Source organism: Neolamprologus multifasciatus, chromosome 8 (assembly GCF_963576455.1).
Source record: "Neolamprologus multifasciatus chromosome 8, fNeoMul1.2, whole genome shotgun sequence".
Classification (NCBI taxonomy): Eukaryota; Metazoa; Chordata; class Actinopteri; order Cichliformes; family Cichlidae; genus Neolamprologus; species Neolamprologus multifasciatus.
Genome location: NC_140446.1, coordinates 25229935 through 25256912, shown reverse-complemented (window position 1 = coordinate 25256912; position 26978 = coordinate 25229935). Strand labels below are relative to the sequence as shown.

General features: G+C 40.9%; 1 protein-coding gene across 7 annotated transcripts in view; it reads right to left on the bottom strand.

The window, feature by feature from the left end:
- Positions 1–830: 830 nt before the first annotated feature.
- The window catches only part of LOC146513197 (uncharacterized), a 50100-nt gene continuing 23952 nt past the window's right edge, over positions 831–26978 (bottom strand). For 5 of the 7 annotated variants that reach the window (XM_085169979.1, XM_085169985.1, XM_085169984.1 and 2 more), the window contains 23 exons: positions 26780–26892; positions 26089–26239; positions 24927–25175; positions 24431–24643; positions 19793–19974; positions 19492–19675; positions 18911–19053; positions 16945–17126; positions 12826–13085; positions 12489–12726; positions 12222–12405; positions 10703–10829; positions 10426–10512; positions 9352–9537; positions 9006–9268; positions 8691–8839; positions 7373–7457; positions 6122–6236; positions 4124–4255; positions 3782–4036; positions 1864–2005; positions 1600–1756; positions 831–1521 (listed from right to left, as the gene is read on the bottom strand). In XM_085169979.1, coding sequence (XP_085026105.1) covers positions 1108–1521; positions 1600–1756; positions 1864–2005; positions 3782–4036; positions 4124–4255; positions 6122–6236; positions 7373–7457; positions 8691–8839; positions 9006–9268; positions 9352–9537; positions 10426–10512; positions 10703–10829; positions 12222–12405; positions 12489–12726; positions 12826–13085; positions 16945–17126; positions 18911–19053; positions 19492–19675; positions 19793–19974; positions 24431–24643; positions 24927–25175; positions 26089–26239; positions 26780–26892 — 4211 coding nt within the window. In that variant the 3' untranslated portion in view covers positions 831–1107. Of the gene's footprint in view, positions 1522–1599; positions 1757–1863; positions 2012–3781; positions 4037–4123; positions 4256–6121; positions 6237–7372; positions 7458–8690; positions 8840–9005; positions 9269–9351; positions 9538–10425; positions 10513–10702; positions 10830–12221; positions 12406–12488; positions 12727–12825; positions 13086–16944; positions 17127–18910; positions 19054–19491; positions 19676–19792; positions 19975–24430; positions 24644–24926; positions 25176–26088; positions 26240–26779; positions 26893–26978 lie in introns of all 7 variants that reach the window. The other 2 variants (XM_085169982.1, XM_085169983.1) reach the window with 2 other exon arrangements.

The window sequence follows — 26978 nt, the reverse complement described above, 5'->3', positions numbered from 1 at the left end:
ACCAGAAACAAATAACGAGAGGTTGTATTTTCCTCATATTAGTGCCTCTTTGTTGACGCCCTGTTAAGTTCACACTGTTGGCTTACTTGTGGTTCCCAGAGTTTCTAACCAGCTTCCAGTTTGGATTTGGGAAACAGAGCTGTGCTCTTTTCTCCCAAGATTACACTTCAAACTTTCCCTTTTGATAAAGCTCAGAGTTTGGGCTGGATCAGGTGACCATGAACCATCCCTTAGCACAGGGTCAGACTGCTGGGGGACTTTGCCTGACGTTACATGATGGGTGTCACAAAAGATCTTTTAGCTCAGTGATTCCAAATATCAAGTCTCCAGTTATTTGTCTGACCCAAAGGTGGCCAGTGGTTTGGAAAAACATGGAAATCTGTCGTCCAACATAAAGTATTATGTAAGTATTGTGCTCATAGTCTGGTTGTGATCTTTGAGCTTTATTTTGACACAATGAGCACTTTTGGCTGAACTATTTTAAGCACATTGTAACTGTTTTGTAAAGTGCTGTACAAATGAATGTGTTATTCTGATGCACTTACCCTTCACTCGCCTCTTTTCCCTCCTCAAACTATACTACTGTGAGTCATTAACGTTTGTCGTCTCTCTCCTGTAGTTTCAGTTTAATCCTCTTTGGTGTTCATAGCCTCACTATGCTCCTCTTTGCATCCTCCTTTCTTGTCCTTCATCTTCCACTTGAGGTCGCTTGTTAAAGGGAGTTCTTCCTCCCCACAGTCACCAAGTGTTTGCTTATAGGGAAACATTGGATCATGGGTTTCTCATCATGTAAACATATAAAGTACCTTGAAATTCAATAAAAGAAACTCTTCAATAGACACACTTTTATTATTTCAAAGGAATAAAGGAATGGTACAGAAAGTAAAAAAGGTTAGCAGATTGCTTAACTTCACTGAATATGGAAAACAGTTGACATTAAAAGGAGCAAAATGTGTCTTTTGCTCAAAAGCAGGCAATACGTTAAACATAAACGGCACAATATACAGCTAAAAAGACTCAAATCAGTGCATTTACTACGAACATTAAAAATTACACAAAATTATTTTAGGCAACTTGTGCAAATATCTCCACAGATTTTAAAAGGAACTACACAAACAGATAAAGAGCTAAGTCTTTGGTGTGGAGATGCTGCGCTAGGTTCTGAATCCGACAAAGGCGTACGTTCTGAGCATCTCCAGTGCTGTACACTCTGTATATGTGGTATCGTTCCTTTTCCTTCAGTGCAAAGTCCAGCTCGTTGGCAGACATGTGGATGAATGACTTCTCTTTCTTTATAGTCGACTTCACCTCCACATACACCACCTCGGGCTCTCCTGTGGATCCGAAGGTGAGCTTAAAGTCGTATGGCTGACCGGTCTCCCCGCTCTGATTGCACCACATGATGTGCGTGGGTCGTCCAGGGTCGCTGCTGTCTCTCCAGTGGCACAGGAAGGAGTTGACCAGTTGCTCCCCCCATTCGCCGATCGCTGCCACATCTATCTCGTCTTCTGATAAGACCACCTACAAAACAGAGGAGCTATTAAGAAAAACTTGATAACCAGCGACTAGGAAACCAAAGCTTGCAGTCGGTATACTGACAGTGGTGGGTCTTTGGCAGGTGAGCTCCATGTCTTCAAGTGTGGCCTGGGTTTTGTTCCAGTGAGGAAAGTCCAGGTTCAGAGGAGGACGGATGTCTGCAGCAGCTGCTGCAGTCCCCTGGAAAGTACTAGAAAGCACCACAGCCTCAGGTACAGCACTGACAGAGAGAGACAAAGGAGACGGATTAGAAATACATACTCAGTAAGAGTGAAAATCAACATTTCTGAATATTTTACATATTTGGGAAGAGGAGAAGAAGCCTACAGGCTGTTTGGAACGGGCTGGCTGCTGGCTGTCTCAGCAGGTGGTTCAGATGGAGGACTCGGTGGAGGTCTGGGAGCTGCAAGGCTTTTCTCTCCACCTTCAGCTGTGTCAGACCGAGTGGTCTCACTCTGCTGACGGCGCTCTGTTGGTGACAGACAACACCAAATGGAAAACGTTCGTTTTTACAGGATGTGCTGTAACAGTTTGGGAATAATGACACAACGCGGAATTACACAAGAACTTTCTGTTTGTAGTGTTGTGTCTTTGCTCACTAACAAGCTAAAATCAACATCTTAACTGATAATGCAAGATGCAGCTGGTTAAGACAATAAAACTATCTTATTGTGGACGATCTTTTAATCTACCTGTCTCTCCCTTTCCGTAAGTATTTTCAGTTTCTTGTGATTATCACAAACTGAGAAAGACGGTTCTGTGTTACCATTCTGCCCTGTGGTCAAAATATAATTTTATAAAGGTAAAACACTTAAAGCTGCACAGATTTATTCTTTATCCATTTCTAACACAAACAGCCTGAGCAGAGGAAGAAGAAAATAATTTTCATATATATTCAATTCAATTTTATTTATATAGCGCCAAATCACAACCAAAGTCGCCTCAAGGCGCTTCATAGATACAGAGAAAAACCCAACAATCATATGACCCCCTATGAGCAGCACTTTGGTGACAGTGGGAAGGAAAAACTCCCTTTTAACAGGAAGAAACCTCCAGCAGAACCAGGCTCAGGGAGGGGCGGCCATCTGCTGCGACCGGTTGGGGCGAGAGAAGAAAAACAAGACAAAGACATGCTGTGGAAGAGAGACAGAGGTTAATAACAGATATGATTCAATGCAGAGAGGTCTGTTAATACATAGTGAGTGAGAAAGGTGACTGGAAAGGAAAAACTCAATGCATCATGGGAATCCCCGGCAGCCTACGTCTATTGCAGCATAACTAAGGGAGGATTCAGGGTCACCTGGTCCAGCCCTAACTATATGCTTTATCAAAAAGGAAAGTTTTAAGCCTAATCTTAAAAGTAGAGATAGTGTCTGTCTCCTGAATCCAAACTGGAAGCTGGTTCCACAGAAGAGGGGCCTGAAAACTGTCTTCTTTCTCTCACCCAAACCAGTCGCGGCAGATGGAGGTTTCTTCCTGTTAAAAGGGAGTTTTTCCTTCCCACTGTCGCCAAAGTGCTTGCTCATAGGGGGTCATGTATCATGTATTATTGTAGGGTCTACCATACAATATAAAGCACCTTGAGACGACTGTTGTTGTGATTTGGTGCTGTATAAATAAAACTGAATTGAATTGAATATAAATTGCTAATAGTCAAATCCATCTTAAAACTGTGATTTTTTTTGTTTGTTTTTTGTGAAAATCTGACTCACTTGTGTGTCAGATTCTAGTAAACAGAAGTGTGTTTATTTTTGGCTTCAGTTTCGTTCTATAAAATTTAGTTGCATTTGTTGCTATTGACTGAAAAAGGAAAAAGTCCTAAGCTGTTATCTCTCATCCAGAGACCCTCGCTATACTGGAAACCCACAAACCTGCCTGCAGCGGCAAAATCACTAAACCACCTGAAAGTTTACTAGATTAGGCTGGTTAATAACTCTTTTTTTCTGCTGCAGCATAAATATGGAGAAGTGTCACCTCTGATATCAGAATGTTAACTGGTGCAGGAATCTAATTATTCAAGTGGAGGTTTCTTCCTGTTAAAGGGGAGTTTTTCCTTCCCACTGTCGCCACGTGATTGCTCACAGAGGGTTGTTTGATTGCTGGGGTTTTCTTTGTATTATTGTACGATCTTTACCTTACAATACAAAGCACCTTGATGTGATTTGTTGTGATTTGTTGTGATTTGGTGCTTTATAAATAAAGCTGAACCGAATATCTGTGTTTTTAAGGATCTTGAATGTGAAACCTGGTGGCGGTGGTGGGGTGTTGGTGTTTGCAGCAGCAGCAGTTGCGTTAGCTTGCTCTGGATGACTGGGAAGCCTCTGAAGGCTGGGTTGGTCTGCAGGTCTGTTGGTGCTGCTGCTGCCTCTGGGTGGATGGTTTCCCTCGTGGCTGCTTCCTCTGGGTGCGACTTCATTTTCCATGGCTTGTTCTTTTGGTCCAGCTGGAGGAGGCCACATCTTCATGACAGCCTCCACCACTTTGCTATCTTCCTGACCTCCTGACAAATGTGACAAATGAAACATGCACTTTTTATACTGCTAATATAAACAAATTTTTCTTTACTCTGAGCATCTGTATTAAGTACCAGCTCGACTGCCTCCTGTGCTGTGTATTGGTGCTCGAGGAGGCCAGCAGACCAGCGTCTGTTCCCCGTCCTCTTGTCCAGGGTGAGATGGCTCGACTGTGGAGCTGGTGGAGGAGAAACTCCTTGACAGCACTGGAGGATAATAGTTTCAGTTAAATCCAAAGAATATAAAAGAAACATTGAAATGAAACCTTAAATAAAACACCAATCATACACAGCGTGAGCCTGTCTCAGAGCTGTTGTGCCATGAAAGCAAAATGTGTAATGAAAAAGTCTTTGATCATATTAATCCTTGTAAAATGTGTGTGTATGTGTGTGTATGTGTGTGCTCTCTGCTGCAGTATGGGATCTGCTCCTCTTGCTCTTTGAGCCTTGGCAACAGCTGCTCTTTTATGTCACCACACACAAGAGTGAACAAACTCGAATTAGCATATGCGAGAAACACACCAGTTATGTGCACTGTGTGTGTGTGTGTGTGTGTGTGTGTGTGTGTGTGTGTGTGTGTGTGCGTGCCGAAGGAGAGTGTTTGTGTGAGGCTGAGACTGCGAAGAAAAACACTTTGAATATTATGAAATGATAATGGAAATGGGGGCAAGTGTCACAGAGAGAATTGGAGGAACTGCAGATGGAAGCGTGAGAGGAAGCAGCAGTGAGTTTTAGGATTCAGCTCGTGTTGCAGTTGTAGCACTGAGCTGATATTCTGCATCAAACTGTGATTCTCATGCACATCAACACTGGGCTGAACACATGGATTTTTCAGGCTGTTTTTCAAACATTCTGCAATTTAAAAAGGTAAGTAAATCAGTGAGGAGCACTATAGAGTAACAAAGAACCTTATTTACCGATATATATTTTTGGCACTATGGCTCTGTTGTGGGAGAGCAGGTGTTAATGACAAGTCCGACCCATGCAGACAAGCCAAAATGAAAGAAAAACATTGGAGTGGCGCTGGGTTGCAAAGCAGCTTGCAGATGTGCAGCAGGTGTGGCCAGGTTAAACAGAGCCATTGCAATGACATCAAGCAATGCTACGTTCAATTAAACTGTTATCTTAATCAAACCTATTGCACTTTGAAGGTTAATGGACACATTATCTTATGGTGGATAAATTAATGGAAACAAGTGGGAGCTTTGACTTTTCAACTTTCACCTTTAGCATTTTGTTCGATCAAATTCCATCAACATAACGATAACCTATCGGTTACGCTGTTTTTCCAAAAGGTTACTACCTCTGTGGCTGTGATGGCATCAGCCACACAGGGGTAAATTAGTCCATTTTTTACTTTATTAGTTTGCTTTGCAGTTTTCTTCATTAATCATTTGGTTAACACTGGTATTATGAGGCGCGCACATAGTAACATTGTGTGGTTTTTCTAAAATGTTTTGTTATATTAATTATATTTCTCTTTCTTTGAGTTACCTGGGTTTGGGCGGTGGCTGTTTCCTGTCTGGGCAAAAGGCGTGGCTGAGGACTCTGAACAAAATGCCTGCTCAGCAGGACCAACCATGGGCTTACCAGAAGCACGGGTGTTTTAGGTTTAGTTAGGTTATTCTGTGCTTAGTTAATATTAGTGTGTTTTTGTTTTCCCCCCTATTGTGTTCAAATGGTTTGGCCAAATCATTCTAAAAGCTACCCTCATGTGTCTTTGTAATTAGGTCAGTTTGTGAGTTAAGTTGTATCTCACGTTGTTTTGTTTAAGTTTCTGGAAATTACTTTTTGTAGAGTTATATTTAGTTGACCTCTTTTATGGGCCTGCTAAGTATGTTTTTGAATTTTGTTAATTTTGGACTTTTTGAGGGTTAAAATAAAGAAAACCCTTTTTGAAGACACATTTTTTGCCTGTGTCCTCTTTGCTTTGGCTGCTTGGTCCCTCACAGTGGCCTAGAGGGTCACTGTTGTCCTGACTGGCCGATATCTTCTGATATTTATGTAAATCCAACATTTCATGTGTGACAGGATGGCTGTGTGTGTGTTTTTTCCACCATGTGTCTTCTGTACCTCTTTCAGGGGGAATGTCTGGTTTGTGAGGCTCTGGGACCTCCCACAGTTCCACCTCACTGGGCAGCTCTCTGATTTCCTCTTTGGCCAAGAATCTCTTCAGGGCTCTTGGGTCCTGCATATTATTTATTATAGTTATTGTAGTTATTATAGTAAACACGGCATACACATAATATTAGGCAAGGTTCACAAACTGTATAAAAAAGATGGGCGTAGCAACATATCACCAGTGGTTTGTGGACTTTGTATTTTAAAACTAAAACATTTACATTTTGCCTGCTGCCATGTTCTTTTTTTTTTTACATCCAGAAATGACCATAATCAGATGAGGCTACAGCTAACTAACATAGCTAACAAGCTGCATCTGTTAACTGTACCAGGTGCAATATACAGACAAAGCCTTAGGAATCTGCCTCAAATGGAAGGAACTGCAGTTTTGGCATGTCCGCCTGTTTCATGTTTATTGTTGCCTGGATAGAATATAGCATTTGTTTTGTATCAAAGAACAAAACTAACTGCATTTCATTATTTTATTCACACTGGAAGACCTGTGGGACTTGCAGTTGAGTTATTTAGGAGGAACACAGAGGTCTGATCCATTCATCATCTGTCTGATTCTGCCTGTTCCTCCTTATAAAAGCACTACATAATAAGACCAGTGCTGATTAGATCAGATTCTCTTGCCAACAGTGGCAACGACAGACATTCTCAGTAAAACTCTGATGTCCTAATTAACACGAACTTCTAGTCATCAGCTTCCTGGGATACTCTAAGTAATAAGTGAATATAATAAGTTAGGAGCCAGATTTCCCCTAAGCCTCAAATATCTGTCTGACTGCAGTGTAAAGGGATGTTACGCTTCAGAATCATATCATTAAAGCCTTTAATCAGACACTGAAGAATTTCATTTTATTGACTTTGAAAAATCCCAAAACGGAACCTAAATCAAACCAGATGTCAAAACTGATTATATAACGCAGCTCTGTACTGGAAAACCAGAAGAGAATGATCAGTGGAGCAGGATCAAAGCTGAGGCCAGATCTGAGCATCTTTTGCTGCTGCACTGCTCTATGAGTCGGCAAATAATGCAAATGCAACTGCTCTCCAGGGAAATGGCCGTTACCCGGCGCGACGGTCAGCTATGTGGTGAGTTTGTGCAAGTGGCAGGATGAAAAAGTGCAAATGACTAAAGACTCTTTTCACTGGTTGTGGATTAGTGATCGATGCTGGAAGGAATTATATATCACTTACACTGCGCGAGGTTATCAGGCCAGTCAGGAAATGTGTCAGCTCCTTTTGGTGGCTGCTCTCTGTGCAAAACAATTTCACCACCTCCCTGAAACACACACATAGCATTGCAAGCTACTGTAAGACAAATGCCAAAGCATGTACAGAGTAAGTCTATGAACAGCTTACTCAGGATATATTCTCTTTATGAGACTTAAATGCATGTGAGGGAAGGACTTCTGAAATTCAGCAAAGATCAATATGAGTCTTCATCATATTAATAAAATCATGTGGATGCATGGATCTCAACTGACAGCTTGATGCCATATTAAAAATTAATTGTAGAAATAATCTGATAATAAAAGGGTTTATTAATTCACTTATATCTCAATGAGAAACACTCTGGGAAAATGGCTAGAACTTCAGTGCCAGAGCTTGCAGAACTTAATAGTTTCTGTTGATATTAGTTTTTCTTTAATAGCTGTTTACATGTTCTGAACACACATTACGTGAATGATGCTTTGTTAAATTACATCAGGTTGGTCCAAATTGCACCACAAACCGTTGATCACTTAGTAAAAATCCAAAATCCAGAATTGCATATTTCTTCTTCGGTCACCTTTCTCACTCACTATGTGTTAATGGCCTGTATTTGTATAGCGCTTTTACTAGTCCCTAGTAAAAGTCCCTTAATTGACCTCTCTGTACTGAATCATACTTGTTATTTATCTCTGTCTCTCTTCCACAGCATGTCTTTATCCTGTCTTCCTTCTCTCACCCCAACCAATCACAGCAGATGGCCCCGCCCCTCCCTGAGCCTGGTTCTGCTGGAGGTTTCTTCCTGTTAAAAGGGAGTTTTTCCTTCCCACTGTTGCCACAGTGCTTGCTCATAGGGGGTTATATGATTGTTGGAGTTTTCCCTGTATGAATTATTGTACGGTCTACCTTAAAGCGCCTTGAGGCGACTGTTGTTGTGATTTGGCGCTATATAAATACGACTGAACTGAATTGAATAGAATTAGAACAGAACACGTGTAAATATGCTATAGTAATGCATATAATGATGAGGTTCTACTCTGTGTTTCCTTCCAAATTCAATTCAATATTTTTCTAATGACTACACATAAAACTGCAAAACGAAGGAAAATAAAATAGAGTTGCTGTGGCGTTCATAGAAAATAGTTGGACACCAACATTTAACACTGAACTGTTCTACAAGACTTTCTTGAACTTTTCCTGACTTAGTGAAGGATGAAAAACATCACTGATTAAGACATTTAAGACATTTAAGAATCATTTAGATGGAGAAACTAATTTCTGAGACCGTCCATCACACACAAACCTGCAGATGTCCAGCTCAGCTGAGAGATTATCTTTCTGGATGTAAAGCTCTTTTTTATCCTTCAGCAGACAGATGACATCCACGAACTCAATCACAGGGTCCTCATCGTCAGCTACATCCAGCTGGTGGCGAATGTATAGCTTGCCCACCTGTGAATAATCAGACAGAAACAAAAGAGTGCATATTTGTTGTCTTTGTTTTCATGTTTCTTCCTTTCAGAGCTTTAGGTGTTGTCCTTACACCTACAAGAAGACTCTTAAGAGGAAAAAATAAGACAAATTAGGGTTGAAAATTCCTTCAGATTTATCCTCTTACCTGTCCAAAGGAGAGGTGCTTGATTTTTCCTGCTATGTTTTGTTCAGTCAGCTCTGAATAGACTTCATTCAGTTCATCATGGTGATAGAGAAACTTCTGAATGTAGGGAACAATCCAGCGCACCAGGCTCTGCATGGACGGACAGGGCCTCAGGACCTCAGTCAGAGGATCACTCTTGACACATTCGGAGAGATGATGAATACCACAGATCTCCAGAAACAGTTGTCTGTCTTCCTCATTGAATGCAGTTCGGTCTGCCGCGTCTATTAAGAGAAAAAACCCCCATAAAAGTATCAATCACAGTATATTCTAACACAAACAATAAAAATCAAAAAAAGCACCATACCAGAGTTTCCTGTCTTGTTCTTGAGCGCTGTCTTCTTCTCTGGTGGGGGCAGGTTGAGCAGACGCACCTGCTTATGAGGTTTGAAGATCTTCTCCAGCTCTTTGCTGTCACTGATCATAGGCTTATGTGCCAGACTCACCCAGTTGTTATTCTTAGTAGGGAAGACCTTCTTATCAAACACCATCCCTATCAGACATGCACACAACCATAGAAATCAGACACGTAACACATAAACAGCAAAGGTACACATAGAATAAGCTGTAGACATTTAGCACGACTTTTTTTCTCATTGTACTACAAAAACTTGTAAGGGGTTCACACTAAATGCAGATTTCGATTTAGCATTTCGTCTCCCTTCAACTCATTTGAAGCCAACCGTCTTTTGGTTGCCCCTGCAAAAAAATCTATTTTCAATGGCAGGTGGGCGGGACTTCTGTGCTGACCATATAAAACATATCTGCGGTCAGCATCATATAAACACAAAAGTAGAAAGAACTGCCCGATGTTGACCGTTAAGTTGGTTCTCTGTGTGCTCATATTTTAATGATTTATGATGCAAGTTGCAGCAATCTGCACCAAGGTTTTTACTTTAATTGACTGCTTTATTAACTTTGACACATGCTGTTGTACCTGCTGACCATACTGGTGATCCAAACTGCCATAACAACTTTCCATCATTTTAAGAACACTAGCATGCACCCATGTCTTTTACCTCACACAATATCTTTGCGTCACATCTTTCACCTGATGCTTACATTCAGCTTTCTGCACGAAGGATCTGCCGAGTATTTATATTGTTTTAAGTTTATCATCTGAATAAATATTTTTCCACAGGTACTACAAGAGTATTGCTAAATGGAAAAAATATAAACATTCCCACTCCAGACAGTGCAGTCTGACTGTCTTCAGTCCCAAGTTCAAAATGCTTTAATGCTGCAGCAACAAATTCATCCCAGCTGCATTTAAAGCATGCGGCACACTGACAAATGGCAGATAATGCTGGACTTCCAACAGAAATTCTGTGTGAACAGGTAAAGAAAAGTGCGTTATTTTTGGAATAGATACATGACTCACCTTTCAAAGTGGAGCAGTAACTGTCATTAAGTTTGGACTGAGGATTTCTTTCCTGGTCTCTGGACATTTTGGACTTACAGGTTTTAGCTGTTAAAACAAATACGACATTGCATTAAAATATTTTATGCAAAGAAAAACAGAGGAAGGATCAAGTATCAAATTAAGCTAGTCAATGGAGAGACTATTGAGCAGGAAATAATGAGCTGCAGGCAGATGGGACATCAACAGTAAACAAATGTATGAGTCAATGAAAGAAAGGCAATCTAAATGTTCTTACCAAGTCTGGCATAGAGTATCGAGACATCCTGTAGCACTTCAGCAGTTGGTATGGGACAGGAGGAACAGATCAGTTCCAACAAGCCAACATACTGGTTCATGTTGGGGTCGTTTTCCACATTCAGCAGCTATGCATGAGAGAAAGAAATGCAGACACAAAGAGTTGAATTAGTATTAGTATTATTATTAGTATATAGTACTGCATTTTTGTTAACAGTCGGTCCTCCTTTATCTTTTTTTAACTCAATTTGATTTATATAGTGCCAAATCACAATTCATTCAAGGTGCTTTAAATTGTAAGGTAAAGACCCTAACAGAGAAAACCCCGAAAGTCATATGATCCTCTCTGACAGGGGTGTCACCAAGGGGCGGCCAAGGCAAGCACTGGCTGCCACCTAAAATTTGCTTCCCCCCTCTGGTAAGATGGTCCTCTGTTTGTAATAATTCTAATACACATGAGCATAAGAGAAAGGAAGACAGCCTACAATGATTTGAGACATTGACTGCCTATTTTCAGTGATATCATCTTTAATAGCAAGAAATTAACTAGGCATATAATTATTTTCTTTCTCTCTTTTTTGTCAGATTTTTTCTAGGAACCTAAATTTGACAACAGCATAATACATCTGGAGATTCTGTTGGTGTGCCACCCCAGTGTTTTTAGTTGCCCCATATGGCACTACTAGGGCACCCCTGCTGTATGAGCAAGCGCTCTGACAACAGTCAGAGCAAGCCATTGTTTAAATGGCTAACTAGCTAGCCAATAAAGTTTTACTTAGCACAATCAGTATTTGCTATGTAGGAATAATGGAGCTGCTTTACTTTAGTTATTAAGGAAATCTGAAGACAAATCTACAATAAAGCAGACAATTGTGATGAAAATTCCCACTCTGAAATTTTATAGGCAATACTCAAAAATAAAAATCCAATGGCTCTCTAGCCCAAACACAATACAACCATACAATCCTCCAAACAACTACCCTCTAGGTGAACTACAGCCAATTCTAGCACAAGAACAGTAACAGAAAGTTTAAGACTTTTAAATGGCTTTTTAAAATTAATCTGAGTTTGTATACAATGACATCTTAGTTATACCAGGAAACCTGACAGTTGCACCCCAAATGCTAAGTACACCAATGGACACCCAGACTGATGGGAAGTAAACAACCTCTCTGTAGATAATCAGTAGGTCATATTTTACACTCCGAGAAAGAAAAATCATGTGCGCTTTGTTTTTTGAAAAACAACATTGAATCCATACCATAATACCATTCAGTATCCTCAGAACTAACTCAGAGCATGGCTACACAATCTGTCATCACACTGATCTCACTGTGCTGAATAAAACCTGCTTTCTTGTTAACTTAACAGAAGCAAATCTGCATTATTCTCATGTATTGATTCAGTGCTTTTACTGATTGAAAGTAAAGCTGAAAAGCTGACAGTGACATCAAAGGGAAAAAAAAGAAAACAAAAAGAAACCGTATATGTTTCTTTTCTTCTTTAATAGGGCAGCTTACCCTGACGAAGAAGTCTTTCATGTCATCCAGACGGTTATAGAAAGGAAACAGGACTTTGGGCTCCTGTACAGGGCTGTCTTTTCTACGTATGAGGTCTTTGTAGCGTTGGAACATGTTTGTTGGGTCACTCCAGCACACCTCTTTCAGGTGGTAGAACCGTCCAGTGCACCAGTCATCACTGTGCCTGAGGAAACAAAGTACTGCTTGTGGCTTTCAGGTACTTTGAGAATAATCTGAAAAGGTATGCTGAAAATGATGATAATGTACCTTTTGTACTCTATAAACACAGCAGGTGTATGCTGGAAGAGCTCCTTCAGGCTTCCCTGAGAACAGTTTTGTTGCAGGTAGGTGTAGACGTTGTGGATGTGCTGAATTGTGGAAGTGAAAGTTCCCCTTTCTGACTCATCCTCAGGGAGCCTCTGCTCCTGGACATCTTCCTCTGGTTTGACGCACCACTCTTTCAGATAGTTAATCAGAACATCCACTGAGATTGTTTCTCTCATCCCTACAAGAGCAGGAACACAGTTACAGACTCCTTTACAGGACAACCAACAAGAATAGCAATGGACAAAAGTAATCTCCACTGTAAAAGACACATTTTTACCAAGAGCTCTGCTGAAGTCGCTGGAGCTAATGTCCACATAGTCGACATGGGTCCCCAGCAAGTTGGTGACTTCAGGTGATGACAGGTAGACGGAGCTCGGACAGAGGTACTTTCTTTCCAGCTGGCCTCCTTGTTTTGGGCGATAGGCTGGCACCCATTCAAGACGACACAAGGAATGGTAGAAGGAAGACTTGGTGCTTTTGATTGGTTGCCCATCACTGTCGATCACCTGGGCTGTGAGGTACTGAGAGTAGCAATGTCTGAAAGAAAGAGAAAGACTGTTTGAGATGTTTTCAACCCACTTCTACAGTGGATTGAAAACACCACAAGTTACAGACTGCCCCACGTGACACCATTAATGTGGGGTCATTACAGTGCATGGTTGACAATTCTCCAGCTGTCCTGATTTAATGACTCAGAAAAGTGACAGAAGTGTGTGACCTACATTCTCAGCAGCATTGTGAGATAAATATACAGATACATTTTCACCAACCTGATCAGATCAGTGCAATAGATAGCAGTTAAAAAATAGTATTCTCTGAGTCAATCTCATGTATGCTGTGGAACATCCTGTTACCCTGTAGAAGGTAGATATTGTTGCTTAAGCATTTTCCGCGTGCCTTTATGGGAATTCTCCCACCTATGGGTGCTAAATATATCCTTGGGCAAGATACTAACACCAAGTTGCTCTCCGAAAAATCCACTGGAATGTGTGAATGTTAGATATGGGTGAATGAGGCAAGTTGTGTAAAGCGCTTCGAATGCTCAGATAGAGTAGAAAAGCTCTATATAAGAACGCGTCTATTTACTGTTTTAATGGTTTGAGATGACTTTTAAACTTTTCCAGCTTAACTGAGCTTCTTGTATTAAAGTGATGTTAAACTGATGCATTCATAGGTGTGTGAGATTGCGTGTATAGCATAAAATAAATAGAATAAAGCACTGCATGAATGAGTGCATAAGTAGGTAAACATGGCTAGAAAAGTGATTTATAAATGCCAGTCTATTTGACTTTCTTTATTAAAGTGGACCTACTATGCAAATTTCCAGCCATTTGGACTTTACTAGACTGACTTTGGATAATTCATCATTCAAAAAATCCAGATTTTCTTACATTGGGCCTTGGTGAAGCCCCTCTGTTCACCTACTTTCTAAAATAAACTGTTTTGCATTTAAGCCAGCTATCAAGCCAGCTTTCATCTGGTTGGCTGCCCTTTCATGATCAGAAATGATATCACCATATTAGGGTTATCCACTCACTGACATCATGAATTCAAAATCCTGCTCCTCACATACAAGGTCTTAAATAATCAGGCCCCATCTTATCTTAATGACCTTGTAGTACCATATCACCCTATTAGAGCACTTCGCTCTCGCTCTGCAGGCCTACTTGTTGTTCCTAGAGTATTTAAAAGTAGAATGGGAGGGAGAGCCTTCAGTTTTCAGGCCCCTCTTCTGTGGAACCAGCTTCCAGTTTGGATTCGGGAGACAGACACTATCTCTACTTTTAAGATTAGGCTTAAAACTTTCCTTTTTGCTAAAGCATATAGTTAGGGCTGGACCAGGTGACCCTGAATCCTCCCTTAGTTATGCTGCAATAGACGTAGGCTGCCGGGGGATTCCCATGATGCATTGAGCTTTTCCTTTCCAGTCACCTTTCTCACTCACTATGTATTAACAGACCTCTCTGTATTGAATCGTATCTGTTATTAATCTCTGTCTCTCTTCCACAGCATGTCTTTATCCTGTCTTCCTTCTCTCGCCCCAACCGGTCGCAGCAGATGGCCCCGCCCCTCCCTGAGCCTGGTTCTGCCGGAGGTTTCTTCCTGTTAAAAGGGAGTTTTTCCTTCCCACTGTCGCCAAAGTGCTTGCTCATAGGGGGTCATATGATTGTTGGGTTTTTCTCTGTATCTATGAAGCGCCTTGAGGCGACTTTTGTTGTGATTTGGCGCTATATAAATAAAATTGAATTGAATTGAATTGAATCATACAGGGCAAAGAGTAGAAAAAGCAGATTAAAATAGGAGGAAAAAGAAAAGAATTACACCAGTTTCTAGAGCTAGTGAATGGTATGGCATATATAAGGGACATGTAGTACATTAGTACTAAGTTGTTGTTTTTTTACTCATTCTGTATTTGAAATTTGATTTAAAGATTAATTGTTAACTATTCATTCATTCTATTTTCATGTGCTTTAGTCCCTTTTTTCAAAGGTCACTGTTTTGAAACTGAAAATGACACTACTGTGATGCATTTGAGATCTGTTCGGGAGCCACACCACCTAAAAACAGTGCAGTTGATAAGGACTACAAGCATAAACGAAGCTGCTGATAATTCAAACGAAGGAGAAAAAGCAAAAGTAGACACACAGACAGGCACAACGAATAGCTCTAATTTAAAACCTATAGGGTAGTGCTTGGCAGTCAGCCAAAGTCTAAATGATAAATGAGTTTTAACACGCAAAAACAATTTTGGGAACCTTTAATTATTCATTGAATTGTGATGTATAGCAACAGCTGGTACGGAAATCTACACGAGAAATAATTCAGCTGTGTGCTGCTCACTGGCATGAGTTTGGGTGACCTCCTTACCCAAACTGCTCTTGTCTGCTCCCACACAAATATAACAGGAAGTCATGAGATGGGACTGCACTAAAAGCACCTAAATCCAGATTATGAATGTTATGCCTGTGTGAGCTCAAGCCCAAACAAAAGCTTGGTGTGTCACTGCTTTTTTCCCTCAGGAAGAAATGATTTTGAACTACTGGTCCTGGGGAGGTCAGCCCTGTCACCTCACAGCAACAGGCCCAGGGCTCCAATGTATTCTGGGGCCTTTTACACACAGAGGCTATTTAATCCACTTTATGTTAAAGACTTCATAATACCATATAAAGGGCAGGGATAGCTCAGTAGGTAGAGTGGTCGCCCCATGATCGGAAGGTCGGGGGTTTGAATCCACTGAACGGCTACCCTGAGGTACCCCTGAGCAAGGTACCGTCCCTACTCACTGCTCCCCGGGTGCCTGCTTAGTAGCTGCCCACTGCTTCTCTGAGTGAATGGGTCAAATGCAGAGAAAAACAAGTAATTTTCCCACGGGGATCAATAAAGTATACATTATTATTATTATTATCATTATTATTATTATTATCATTATTATTATTATTAAACCCAATGGTGCACTTGACTCTGAGACTGCAGGTTTACTTGTGGATGCTAGAATACCAGCTCGCAGTTTGGATTCAGGAGACAGACTCACTCTCTACTTTTGAGATTAGGAGTAAAACATTTTTAAAAGTTTATCTTTAAGGCTTATCAGGTGACCCCGAATCCCCCCTTAGTTATGCTGTAATAGGCCTAAGCTGCTGGGGGCTCCCCAGCAGGCCCTACTTTTTCCATTATGTGTTTATATGACACGCTGCATTTAATCATTAGTTATTATTGATCTCTGGCTCTCTTCCATAGTGTGTCTTTTGTCCTGTCTCCCTCCCCTCACCCCCCTTCCTGAGTCTGGTTCTCTTGGAGGTTTCTTCTTATTAAAGAGAGTTTTTCCTCCCCACTCTCACCAAGTGCTTGCTCATAGGGGGTCATCTGATTGTTAGGCTTTCCTTTGCATTATTGTAGGCTCTTTACTTCACAGTACAAAGCAAATCTAGGCAAATGTTGTTGTGATTTAGAGCTTTATACATAAAATGAAACTACACTGAATTTCTAATAATGGGTACTCCGGTTTCCTCCCACAGTCCAAAGACATGCATGGGGTTAGGTTAACGGGTAATTCTAAGGATAAATGTTGTCTGTCTCTATGCTTTAGCCCTGCGACAGACTGGTGACCTGTCCACGGTGTACTTTCTCTCGCCCTAGATAAGCTCCATTCTCCCCACAACACTGAACTCAATAAGCGGAAGAAAATGGACGGATGGATGCCAAACAATGTCTGCACTCTAACACAGTAATCACTTAATGGCCACAGTAGAAACAATAGGAATTGCCACCTGATGCTGACTAATCCCAAACCCATTAGTCTGACCATTACTTTCCTGAAATTGGGCAAAATCCACTGGAAAAACATTACACAGGAGGGGGAACATGTTGAGGGTGTGTTTCATGGTGTGATTGTTACCCAGTTTCCCAGTTGGCCTCCAGCAGCTCCAGCAAAGCCATTCTCTGCTGCAACAAGAGGGAGCCAGTCAGTTCTGCTGTGGCCAGAGCGTGAAATTCCTCACACGGGTAGTCGTCGAGCACATAGCCCTCCCCTGGGACTTGGCGCCATGTTGCACTTTCGACTGACCAGGGGCTGGAGGCCTGGTGGAGGAGTATGGCAAAAAGGTAAGCTTTACCACTCATATGGACATCTCTTTTAACCTCCTAGGACCTGGCATCCACATATGTGGACATCACATTTTGGGTTATTTAGACCAAAATACTCAGTTTTGCTCTACAAGGGCCTGATATCCACTTATGAGGACATTATACTGCTACCGTTCTATCAAAATTTTAAACAAATATCCTCAAATGTGGCTTTTATTTTTCATTAAAATAAAAACAAGGTAAAAAAAAATCTGGTAATTCTTTGTTTTTACATTCATCGGGCCCCAATATGCCCAAATATCAAAGAGAACTTAAAAATGCATGCCGTGGAAGAGTTTGGGTCTTAGGAGGTTAAATGTTCAAATCCATCTGAAGTTAAATCGACTGAGGTCTTGCTTCTTTATGGGCTTACAGTAGCAAACTGAATGTGTCTTCTCTTAGGTTGTTATCTACTTAAGCCAGAAGAAGAAGAAGGAAATCTGATCATGTCCAAGGAACACTGATCGCTGGCGGCACATACAAAGCCATGATTGGTCCAAAACCTGCTCGCTTTAATCATTAGTGTTTACTTTGTTTTGTCAACTTTTATACAGTTACAGTATAAGACACCAACAAACAATTGTTCAGACTGTTAGATTTATGTGTTTCAGGTTGCCTATAGTTGCAAGTAAAGTAATCATAGACTGTTTTTTTCTGCTAACTTGCTTGATAAATGGCTTAATGAGATAAATCAGCTTTAAAACTACTGTGAATCACTTTTGATTCTGACTGTTCAACTGACAAAAAAACACAAGGTCCAGTTCTGGTTCTGCCGGAGGTTTCTTCCTGTTAAAAGGGAGTTTTTCCTTCCCACTTTTGCCAAAGTGCTTGCTTATAGGGGGTCATATGATTGCTTGTTTTTTCTCTATTTAAACTACTTAAACTACCTTACAATATAAAGAGCCTTGAGGTGACTGTTGGTGTGATTTGGTGCTGTACAAATAAAACTGAATTGAACTTAATTGAATTAGCCGTTTGAGTCAGATAATTTATACATTCACAATCCTACAACAAGTGGGCAAACTCTACTGCTAATAGGCGGCACATGACACAACCAAAAGCTCTAGAACAGTTACTAAATGGATCTTCTGGAAGGATTTCTTATCATGGCCCTAACCACAGAATGAGCAAAGCCTACTTTTGCTTTAACATCATTAACAATAGCATAAAAAATCCTTAATGTAATGACTTGTTAATAGCATCTGATGCATACAGTGTTTTTAAACAGGAATGATGTTATTGTAAATTTACAGCATATGTAGGTAGGTAGTATCAGTCACACCATGACTGATAGTATCATCACAAGTCCTCATACTTTCCACTGTAGCTGTGGCTCAGTCTAAAACAGGCGTCAGGAATGTGTGAGCTGCACACCTCCGACTATGCCTGAGTGACATTTCTCAGCAGCCACCTGTTTTTCTTCTTATCCTCAAAGCAGCCATTGATCTTCCTAGTCCTGGTGCGACTCATAACTGTTAGTCTTTTCGTCCTTTAATCACTACCTTACTCATCACGATGACTCACAGATGCAGACATATAATCTGGTCTTCCTCTGGTGTCCATGGAACCACTAAATATTTTGCCCTTACAAAACACATCCATAGCCTTTTATCACCTGTGCTTACATGCAGAGCCATCGTGACCTTTGTCGGATCTTTTTCTGCCTATCTGACTGGATCAGTGCAGCTGTGTGTCATTCTTTTCTAGCTGAGGTAACAGTTCAGGAATATCGTCCTCACCAGTTCTGTAGCAGTGAGTGTTTGTCTTTGTTTGCAGATGATGAGACCATCTTTGATTCCCAGTTTACTGAACAGCTCTCTCCATCCTGCCACATCACCGTCTGTCTGCACATAGCAGGGACTCAGCAAGATCCAATCATAGCCTGGTGAAAGGGAAACACAACAGTCAGCAACACGAAGGTTTACAGAAGGAATATCAACAAAGAAACGCTGAACCTGGTAACTGAAAATGTAACTGATTAAAATGAGTTGTTCAGTCATACAAACAAGGTACCTGTGATGCATGGGCCTTTGTTACTAGAATATTATAAGAATAGTCACAGGAACACTGATATTTAGATTTGGTGGCGAGGCTGTTGCTGTCCCTTTCACACAGGCAAGGGGAGCAGCAGCAAGACCCGAGCAGAGAAGAGAGCAGGTATTATTGACAGCAGACTTAATCAGTGTTAAGTGATTATGTGGGACACGTCATGAAAAGGATGATTTGATGTGAAGTTGGGTTGCAAAGTGGCTTGCAGTGTGCCTTACACAACACAAGCTGTTATTCTTTCTTTTAATCAAAGCTGTGGGATTCTCCTTACCAGGCAGCTTCGATGGTAAGTTGACGTTTCCGTACTCTTCAGAGAAATGCACCCTTTCGTTGGATGGGCACAGCAGACCCCTGGAGGTGAGGACGGGTACTGCGGTGTCTGAGTACTCCTGGCTAGAGGACGAGTGCTGCTTGATGAAAACCAAGTAACTCACAACCACAGACGTAGGCTTTGACTTCATTGAAAAGGGTAAACAGAAAGAAGAGAAAGAAGAAAGAAAATTCAGCCAATTTTTTTTAAAAAAGATCACTGATCATTTTTTTTTCTCATATTCATTTACAGTGTTTGTTACCTTCCATTTGTTGTTCCTTATTGTAGGGTAGATGTGCTGCTCCAGCAGCTCTTGAGGCTCTAGTTCGTGAACCCCAAGTCTTCTGAGCAGCTCACGAACCTGCTGACTTTCCAAAGGCTCCAAACAGCTCAGCAGGGATGGGTGAACCACACTGACATCCTCATACAATGCAGCCAGTGGTCCTGTGAGAAGAAAAGTACAGGTTATATCACCAAACTGGTCACAAAAACAAAACCTACTGCATGCTCCTCATTTACTTTACTTTACGGGTTATATGTTATATAATAACCACCCAGTTTAAAGTTGAGTTCTTTTGAGTGAACCTTTTCATCAGACTCTAGAAAGTGTCACTCCAGTTCAGCTCATTTCATGTCACAGACTCGCCCTTTAGAGACTCGCCTGTAACAGATGTGAAGAGAGGCAGAAGACTGCTGTTGTGGCAAAGTGCTAAATGTGGAAGACGTTTTTTTCTGAACAGGCATATAGTCTCATTTTGTCCTGGATTTGGGAAATACACAATTCTTGGTAAATCTTGAATTACTCATACACTGTCTTAATTTTTAATACAATACTACAATAAAACACAGCAACTACCTTTAAGTAAAAACCTCCAGTGACCTACTTTTCGTCCTTTTAAGGCTTGCAGCTGAAGGAACGCTTTCCCACTGATCTCTGCGCTGCTCAATATTTCAGAAGAACACTGTGTTTAACTTCGCTGTCTCTCTAAACCCATCACACTCATCTCTGTTCACCTCGCCTTTGAGCAGAGCCTGAGGTTTATGCTGCACCGAGGCTGATTTAATCTACAATCACTGACCCGAAAAACCAGCTAGAGTAAAGATTTCACTCTGACTTTTATTATTTCCCCATCAACTTTCCAAACATTCTTTATTAAGTCTGTTTCCAGTGACAAAAGCTTTTCATAATTATGAATAGAAGCCTTGCACTCAAAATCATTTGTCAAACTTTATTGTTCCCAAACACTGGTGGTGTGCACTGGTGATTTAGTGCTCTTACATGAAGCAGTCGACCCACAGGAGGCAGATCAATGCCCAAAATCAAAGCCAGCCTTACTGTTAGTCCTCGTGCAAGACCATGCTTCTGGCAGCAAATCCTAAAATCTGAAACCTCACTGGTCACACTTTCTGTCAGACTTACTGCACAAGGCGAATTACTGTCCACAGTGTTCCTATATGCTAATTAACCAACACAGAAGCAGCCAGTTCATTTCAATAACAACCAATGCAATGCATCAAGAGCGGCACAAATTAGCAGGTCAGATGAGGTAAATCTACCAACAGCACAGGTTCAGCTGTGCTGCCTCTAATGTGATGCAACTGTTTCTCTCTGGAAACGACACGGCAATTCATACCAAGGAGCAGGAGTGGAAAAATAAACGTTCTGACACGAGTAGCACGAGGGAAATCTTCCTTCAAAAAGTGAGGGGAAGCATGAGGTCTTTAAGGCAGGAAAGGTTTATGTTTGGATGAAATATGGGAGCCCAGGTGGAATGGAAGATTTATCCAGAGAAGAACTGCTTTATTAGAAACGACTTCCTTGTATTGACCTGAAATCTGTGCTAACAGCTGACCTATAGGAAGGAACATTATTGATTATCAGATCCAGTGTACTATCTACTCTTTATATGTTATACGGTATTTTTTAATGACTCACAACCAGCTGTGTTCTAGATAAATATGATGGATCTGCCATCCCAAATAAACATCTGGTGCAAAAAAGCTATTTTGTAATATTTTTTGGTCTTAAAACAATGGTGGAATTTTCTATAAACTTGATAGATTGATCCTTAGCAAGCCAGATGTCATTATTTTAAATGCTCCCCTCCCCCTTTCTAAGGAAAGTAAGATATTTGTCTAATCTAAACAATTTTGAAAGACAGACATTGGTGATGCTTATGTGAGCCACAGATTCCAGAGAAAGACAAAGGCAGCAGAGGGAGAGGGGAACACGAGCACTTTGGCTCCTTAAAGAAACACTAAACCACTTAGACTACACATCTATTAAAGCCAGCAAGCTGCAGCGTCAGGATGCTTAAATCAAAGTGTGAAAATCCATTATTCATGCTCGCCATTCTAAACGTCTGCTTTGGGTACCATTTTCAAATACGATGACGCACAACACAACACCGGTGCCATTCCTCAATGCTTGTGCGAGCGTGCTCCGACCTGAGTGGCTACATGCCTGCTTATTCTTGGAAAGAGGTCAACTTCATCTGCAGACTGTGTACAAGTTTGTCATACACCTACTTGGCTAACCTGCATGTCTGAGTCTGCTGACTTTGAAAACAGAAGACAAAGCTACTGACGCAGATCCTTTTAACCTTTTCGAGAGGTCAGAGTCTTTCCCCCATGCCATTTCTATATCTACTCAGACATTAAAAAAGAAAGTTTGAATGTGTTCTGTAGTCTGTTACCGTGTCTGTTTACCTAAGTGCCTTGATTCAAATGTACCATGTGCTATTTTTACTCAGTTTATGAAGCTCCACAACAATTTCCAGCTTTGCAAGGATTTCCTGGCTGCGGTTTGTGAGCACAGATGGAGAGTGTTACATGTGCACTTCTCACCATCAGCAAGGTGATACTTATTTATCCGTTTTTGTTTCTCCTACATCAGTTTGTTACATTTTTAGAAGCTGAAAACCTGTGAAAGCGTACTGTTCTATATTCTCACTGCTTTCCTTTCTCCATCTCTACTGCTGGTTCACTGTTTTTTTTTTTTTTTTTTTTCACGCTTGTTTTAGCAAAGTGGAATCATCACATGCGTATCTATAAATTCTCTGCAGGTGCAGAGCAATTATCTGCACCAAAGCAGCAAAAACACCGAGACATTGCTGCTGACTCTTTCACAATTCTTCTTTAATTCTACATGCAGCTGTACACTGTATGCTGGGCCTGTCTTTTTATCACAATACTGCAGCTATTCATCTGTTAAGAAACAGTATTAAAATATGCAGTAGTTTTAGTTTTACTTATGTATGTAAAACACAAGCTGATGTGGCCTATTTCTTTGTGGATTATACTTTTAAAGCCTTTTACTCTTCACATTGGTTTTAGGAGCCAGAAGTTGCCATATTTGGATATGAGTGTGCAAGGCTAAGCTCTCAGCTAATGTTAGCAAATTTGTTTAGCAACCATTGAAAGAAGAAAACAAGCTAGGTATACAGCTAGGAACTAAAGGTGCTTGTCCTTGTGTCAGTACCATAATAGCATCCACTTTTTTACTCACTCCATATTTCAAGCTGAAGGTGTTAGTATTTGGTCAGTGCAATGTAGTTTGGTTTTTTTTTGTATAGTCAAAGATATCGTATTTAGAACAGCGTTTGGAGTGATAAGCTATCAGCTAACAGGCTAATTTAACAAGTGCACAGAGACACATATTTGCAAATTATAGCAAAGTAACAGTACATGAAATAAACAGCTCCACACACTGCAGAACTCACATTTCCTTATTTATTGCCTCTAGTAGTGTATGATGTTCAAGCACATCGTGTAAGAATCGTTTAACCTTTTCTATATTAAAAAATAATCACCCCAACCTCATACGGTCCCCTGAATGCTGGAGATGTCAGACTGGGGTAGGCACATTGACCCATATGATTTGGAGCTGTCCTAAAACCCAAATCTTTTGGACTGAGATACATGACTTTATCAAATCAACCATACGATGGGATATTCCTTTTTCACCAAGGCTATTTGTTTTGGGGGACCCATCACTCCTTAAATATGCTCCGCCTAAGGCTGCTGAGTGGGTTCAGACTGCATTGATGCTGGGGCGTAAACTCATTATCTCCCAGTGGAAGGCTCCTTCCACCCCACCTGTCTCTGTATGGCATATTCAACTAGGGAGACTCGCTGCACTAGAACAACTCTCATACAGGCTCCTGAATAAAGTGGAGAGTTTCCATCTGAAGTGGGATCCATATCTGTCCAGAATAAAACGAACAGACTAGAACTTAGAGTGGGATAGACATTGGAATTTTGACGAAGCACTCTCAGGGATGTCAGAGTGTGGTGTGCAGTAAGACCCATATAGTCAAAGGCTGGCTGTTTTGGTTTGTTTTTTTGTTTTTTTTGTTGTTGTTTTTTCCTATTGTTTATCTCTTGCTTTGTTTGCCCCCCTCATTTTGGTTTGGTATTCTCTACTGTTCTGCTGCTATGCCGATGTTTTCTTTATGTGATGTAATCTGTCTCTGCAGTGGACTGTAGTGTTCTAAAAGTACAATAAAATATTAATCACAAAAAAAAATAATCACCCCCACACAGTTGTTAGAGGGGCTGAAATTAACTTTTAAGAAAGCAAGTGCTATTTTTACCTGCCTGTAAAAATGTTTTTTTATGCTAAAAGTAGAAAATGATTCCATTTTCTACTTTTGGAGCAGCCTCTAGTGGCCATTGGAGGAAGTGACGCTGTTTGGACTTCTGCAAGCTTCACTTTTCAGCCCCAAACTTTAGGCTTGTCCTATTCTATTCTTTGACTTAAAGCAAGGCAAAGTTATTTCAGAAGGACACACATAATCAAGATATCAGTTTGCAATTTAATCACCGATCACATTTCACAGATCAAGCCTCTTAGCCACTACATACTGCCACTAATAGAGTTATGAAGTCAGAGTATTACCTGTCTGTGCTTGAGCTTTCTTTTTCTTGGTCTTGCTCTCTTCCATTGGAAAGAACACTCCTTCCACACTTAGTGCCACCGCACGTCCGTCAGCTAGAGGGATTATGGGTAGCTCTCTGAGCGTCTGCAGGATGGAATCTGCCTCTCCGTATCCATGCTCCAGAGCTCGGAAGTTACAAACCAGAAGCCTGGCCAGCTGATGTAGACCTGCATCTGAAACACAATTCAATTCAATTTTATTTATATAGCACCAAATCACAACAAAAGTCACCTCAAGGCGCTTCATAGATACAGAGAAAAACCCAACAATCATATGACACAGTCTGGTGTTCAGATTTGCCATTACAAAGGCAGAGAAAACATCAGTTTGTTTCTACTGAATGAAAAAGAAATAAAATGGAATATTTTAAAGTTTAGCCATTTATTATAATGACAATATAACTACGCAGCATCATATTGCCCTCACTGTGAGATGCCAGGGTTGCTCTGCACACACCTGAATGGATACCTCCCACTGTCATCAGCTCCTTGGCCATGGCTGTGGTTACTATGGTAACATCCGTTCCCCGCAGGTATCGGACTCCCAGGTGAGTGAGCAGGGAGGTGGGCGGTGCTGGGCTTAGATCCGGATGCAGATAGGACAGAGACAGATGCTTTTCCAGCTCACCTCCACCGATCACTTCCCGTATCACAGGGTCCTGACAGACGGCCACCTGGGAGGGCAGCTTGTACACAATCTTACCATCTGAGAGAGAAAGCAGAGGAATGTTTACAGTGTTACAGTGAAGAAATAAGCTTTCATATTTCTTTGACATGCTCCTGTTTATGCTCGGGTCTAACCCCAGCTCAACCTGTTTGGTTTTTCGTTTTTACCGTTACCTGAGCTGGTTAAACTTGTAGTTGACTCAATGGAAATATCCTCTGGCTCACTCAACATTTTACCTGCATTTTTGTTTAAAACTGGTTTACCCATGTCTGTGTCTCTGTATGCGAACTGTAATCAGTGCTTCACTGGTCTCTAGTCAAGTCCTTGCTTATTCTAAGAATGCTGTCATCTTCCACTTTAAAAAAAAGCACTTACGCATTAATCTCCAGTTTATCATTTCTTGCAAATATTTTATAAAAGCTTGTAGCTAACCAGCTGACAGATGTTCTGGATAAATGCAGTATTGGGGTGATCCAGTCTGGCTTTTGCATTGCTCATCTTACTAAAACAGCTCCTCTTTAAAGTGACACTTTGACCTAAACTCGTAAAAAACTAAATTCTGACCACCAGGTTTTGTCGATAGCCTGAGATACTGGGTTCGGGTTGGTATTGGGCTCCGCTTTGGTTGATTGATTTTTCTCATATCTGCCTGAATGATCCTTTTCTGTGTCCTGTTCCACTTCTCTTGCCTACGGTGTGCTGCAGGGTTCCATTTTGGGGACCTTATTGTTTATGTCAGATCTGCTCCCTCTTTAGGACACTCTGAGGTTATTTCTTGTTCCTTTTGACTCAGCTTTAACTTTGAAGTGAAATCTTTGGTTCATTTGAGCTTTTTTCATTCAAGAAATATTCCCAAATTGAGTTAATCTGTATCACACTCTGCATTAGAAATTGTTGGTCTTGCTTTCATTTTTCACATCTAGTTTTAGTTTTTAGTTTAGTTTTATAATACCTGAACTGAGAGTAGGCAGGAAGGATTTGCCCTTGAGCAGCTGAATAATCTGCCCGGCAACAGGCTTGAAGAAGTCCAAAACCTCGTCAGACAGGGGGATAAACTGAAGGAACTGGCACAGGCCCTTCAGTCCCGTGAACTCTGGGTGATTCTGGAACAACGAGAGGAAGGAATGTGACATAAAAGAAAAAGCTCTCTTCAGACGGAGACACAACCAAGATCTCATATTTGCCTAATAATACTTTATTATGTTCTAGACTTTTTCTTTAGTTACCTCAGCTACAAAAAGAACCAAGCCTTTATGGGAAATAGACAGACCTGTAATTTCCTGGTACATACCAAATCTGCATATTATCAGATTTCATAAACTTCATTGCTTCATGTGCTCAGAATTTATTTTACACAGTAATGTATCAAATATGCAGTTTTAACGCTCTCTTCTAATAGAATGATTTAATGTATATGCTAATAATTTCTGGTTAGTATGACTGAGCAAATTTTCAAATTTTATCCTCCTGCCCAGATATGTCACAGTAAACGATCCTTAAATCATATTTTCTAAATCAACTTGCATATTAGTTTCTAATGATCTCATACTGCAACATAATGTGCATACACATTTCATACACATGTATCATATAACATTGTACTTTCTTGGTTATTTTTCTCTATTTCTGCAGCTATGTCTTACAGTGAAGACATCCATGGCCTGGAGGAAGAGCTGTGCTATTTCAGACCGGAGCCACTGGTTCCAGGAGCTGTCTCTGTCAACATCCTCACGAGAAGAAGGGATGTCAAAATCACCTAAACAAGAAACGGACATCAGTTATTGACTGAACTTGTTCTTCACTCAACGGCGCCCGTGAATAAACTGCTCTCGTCTCCGCTCT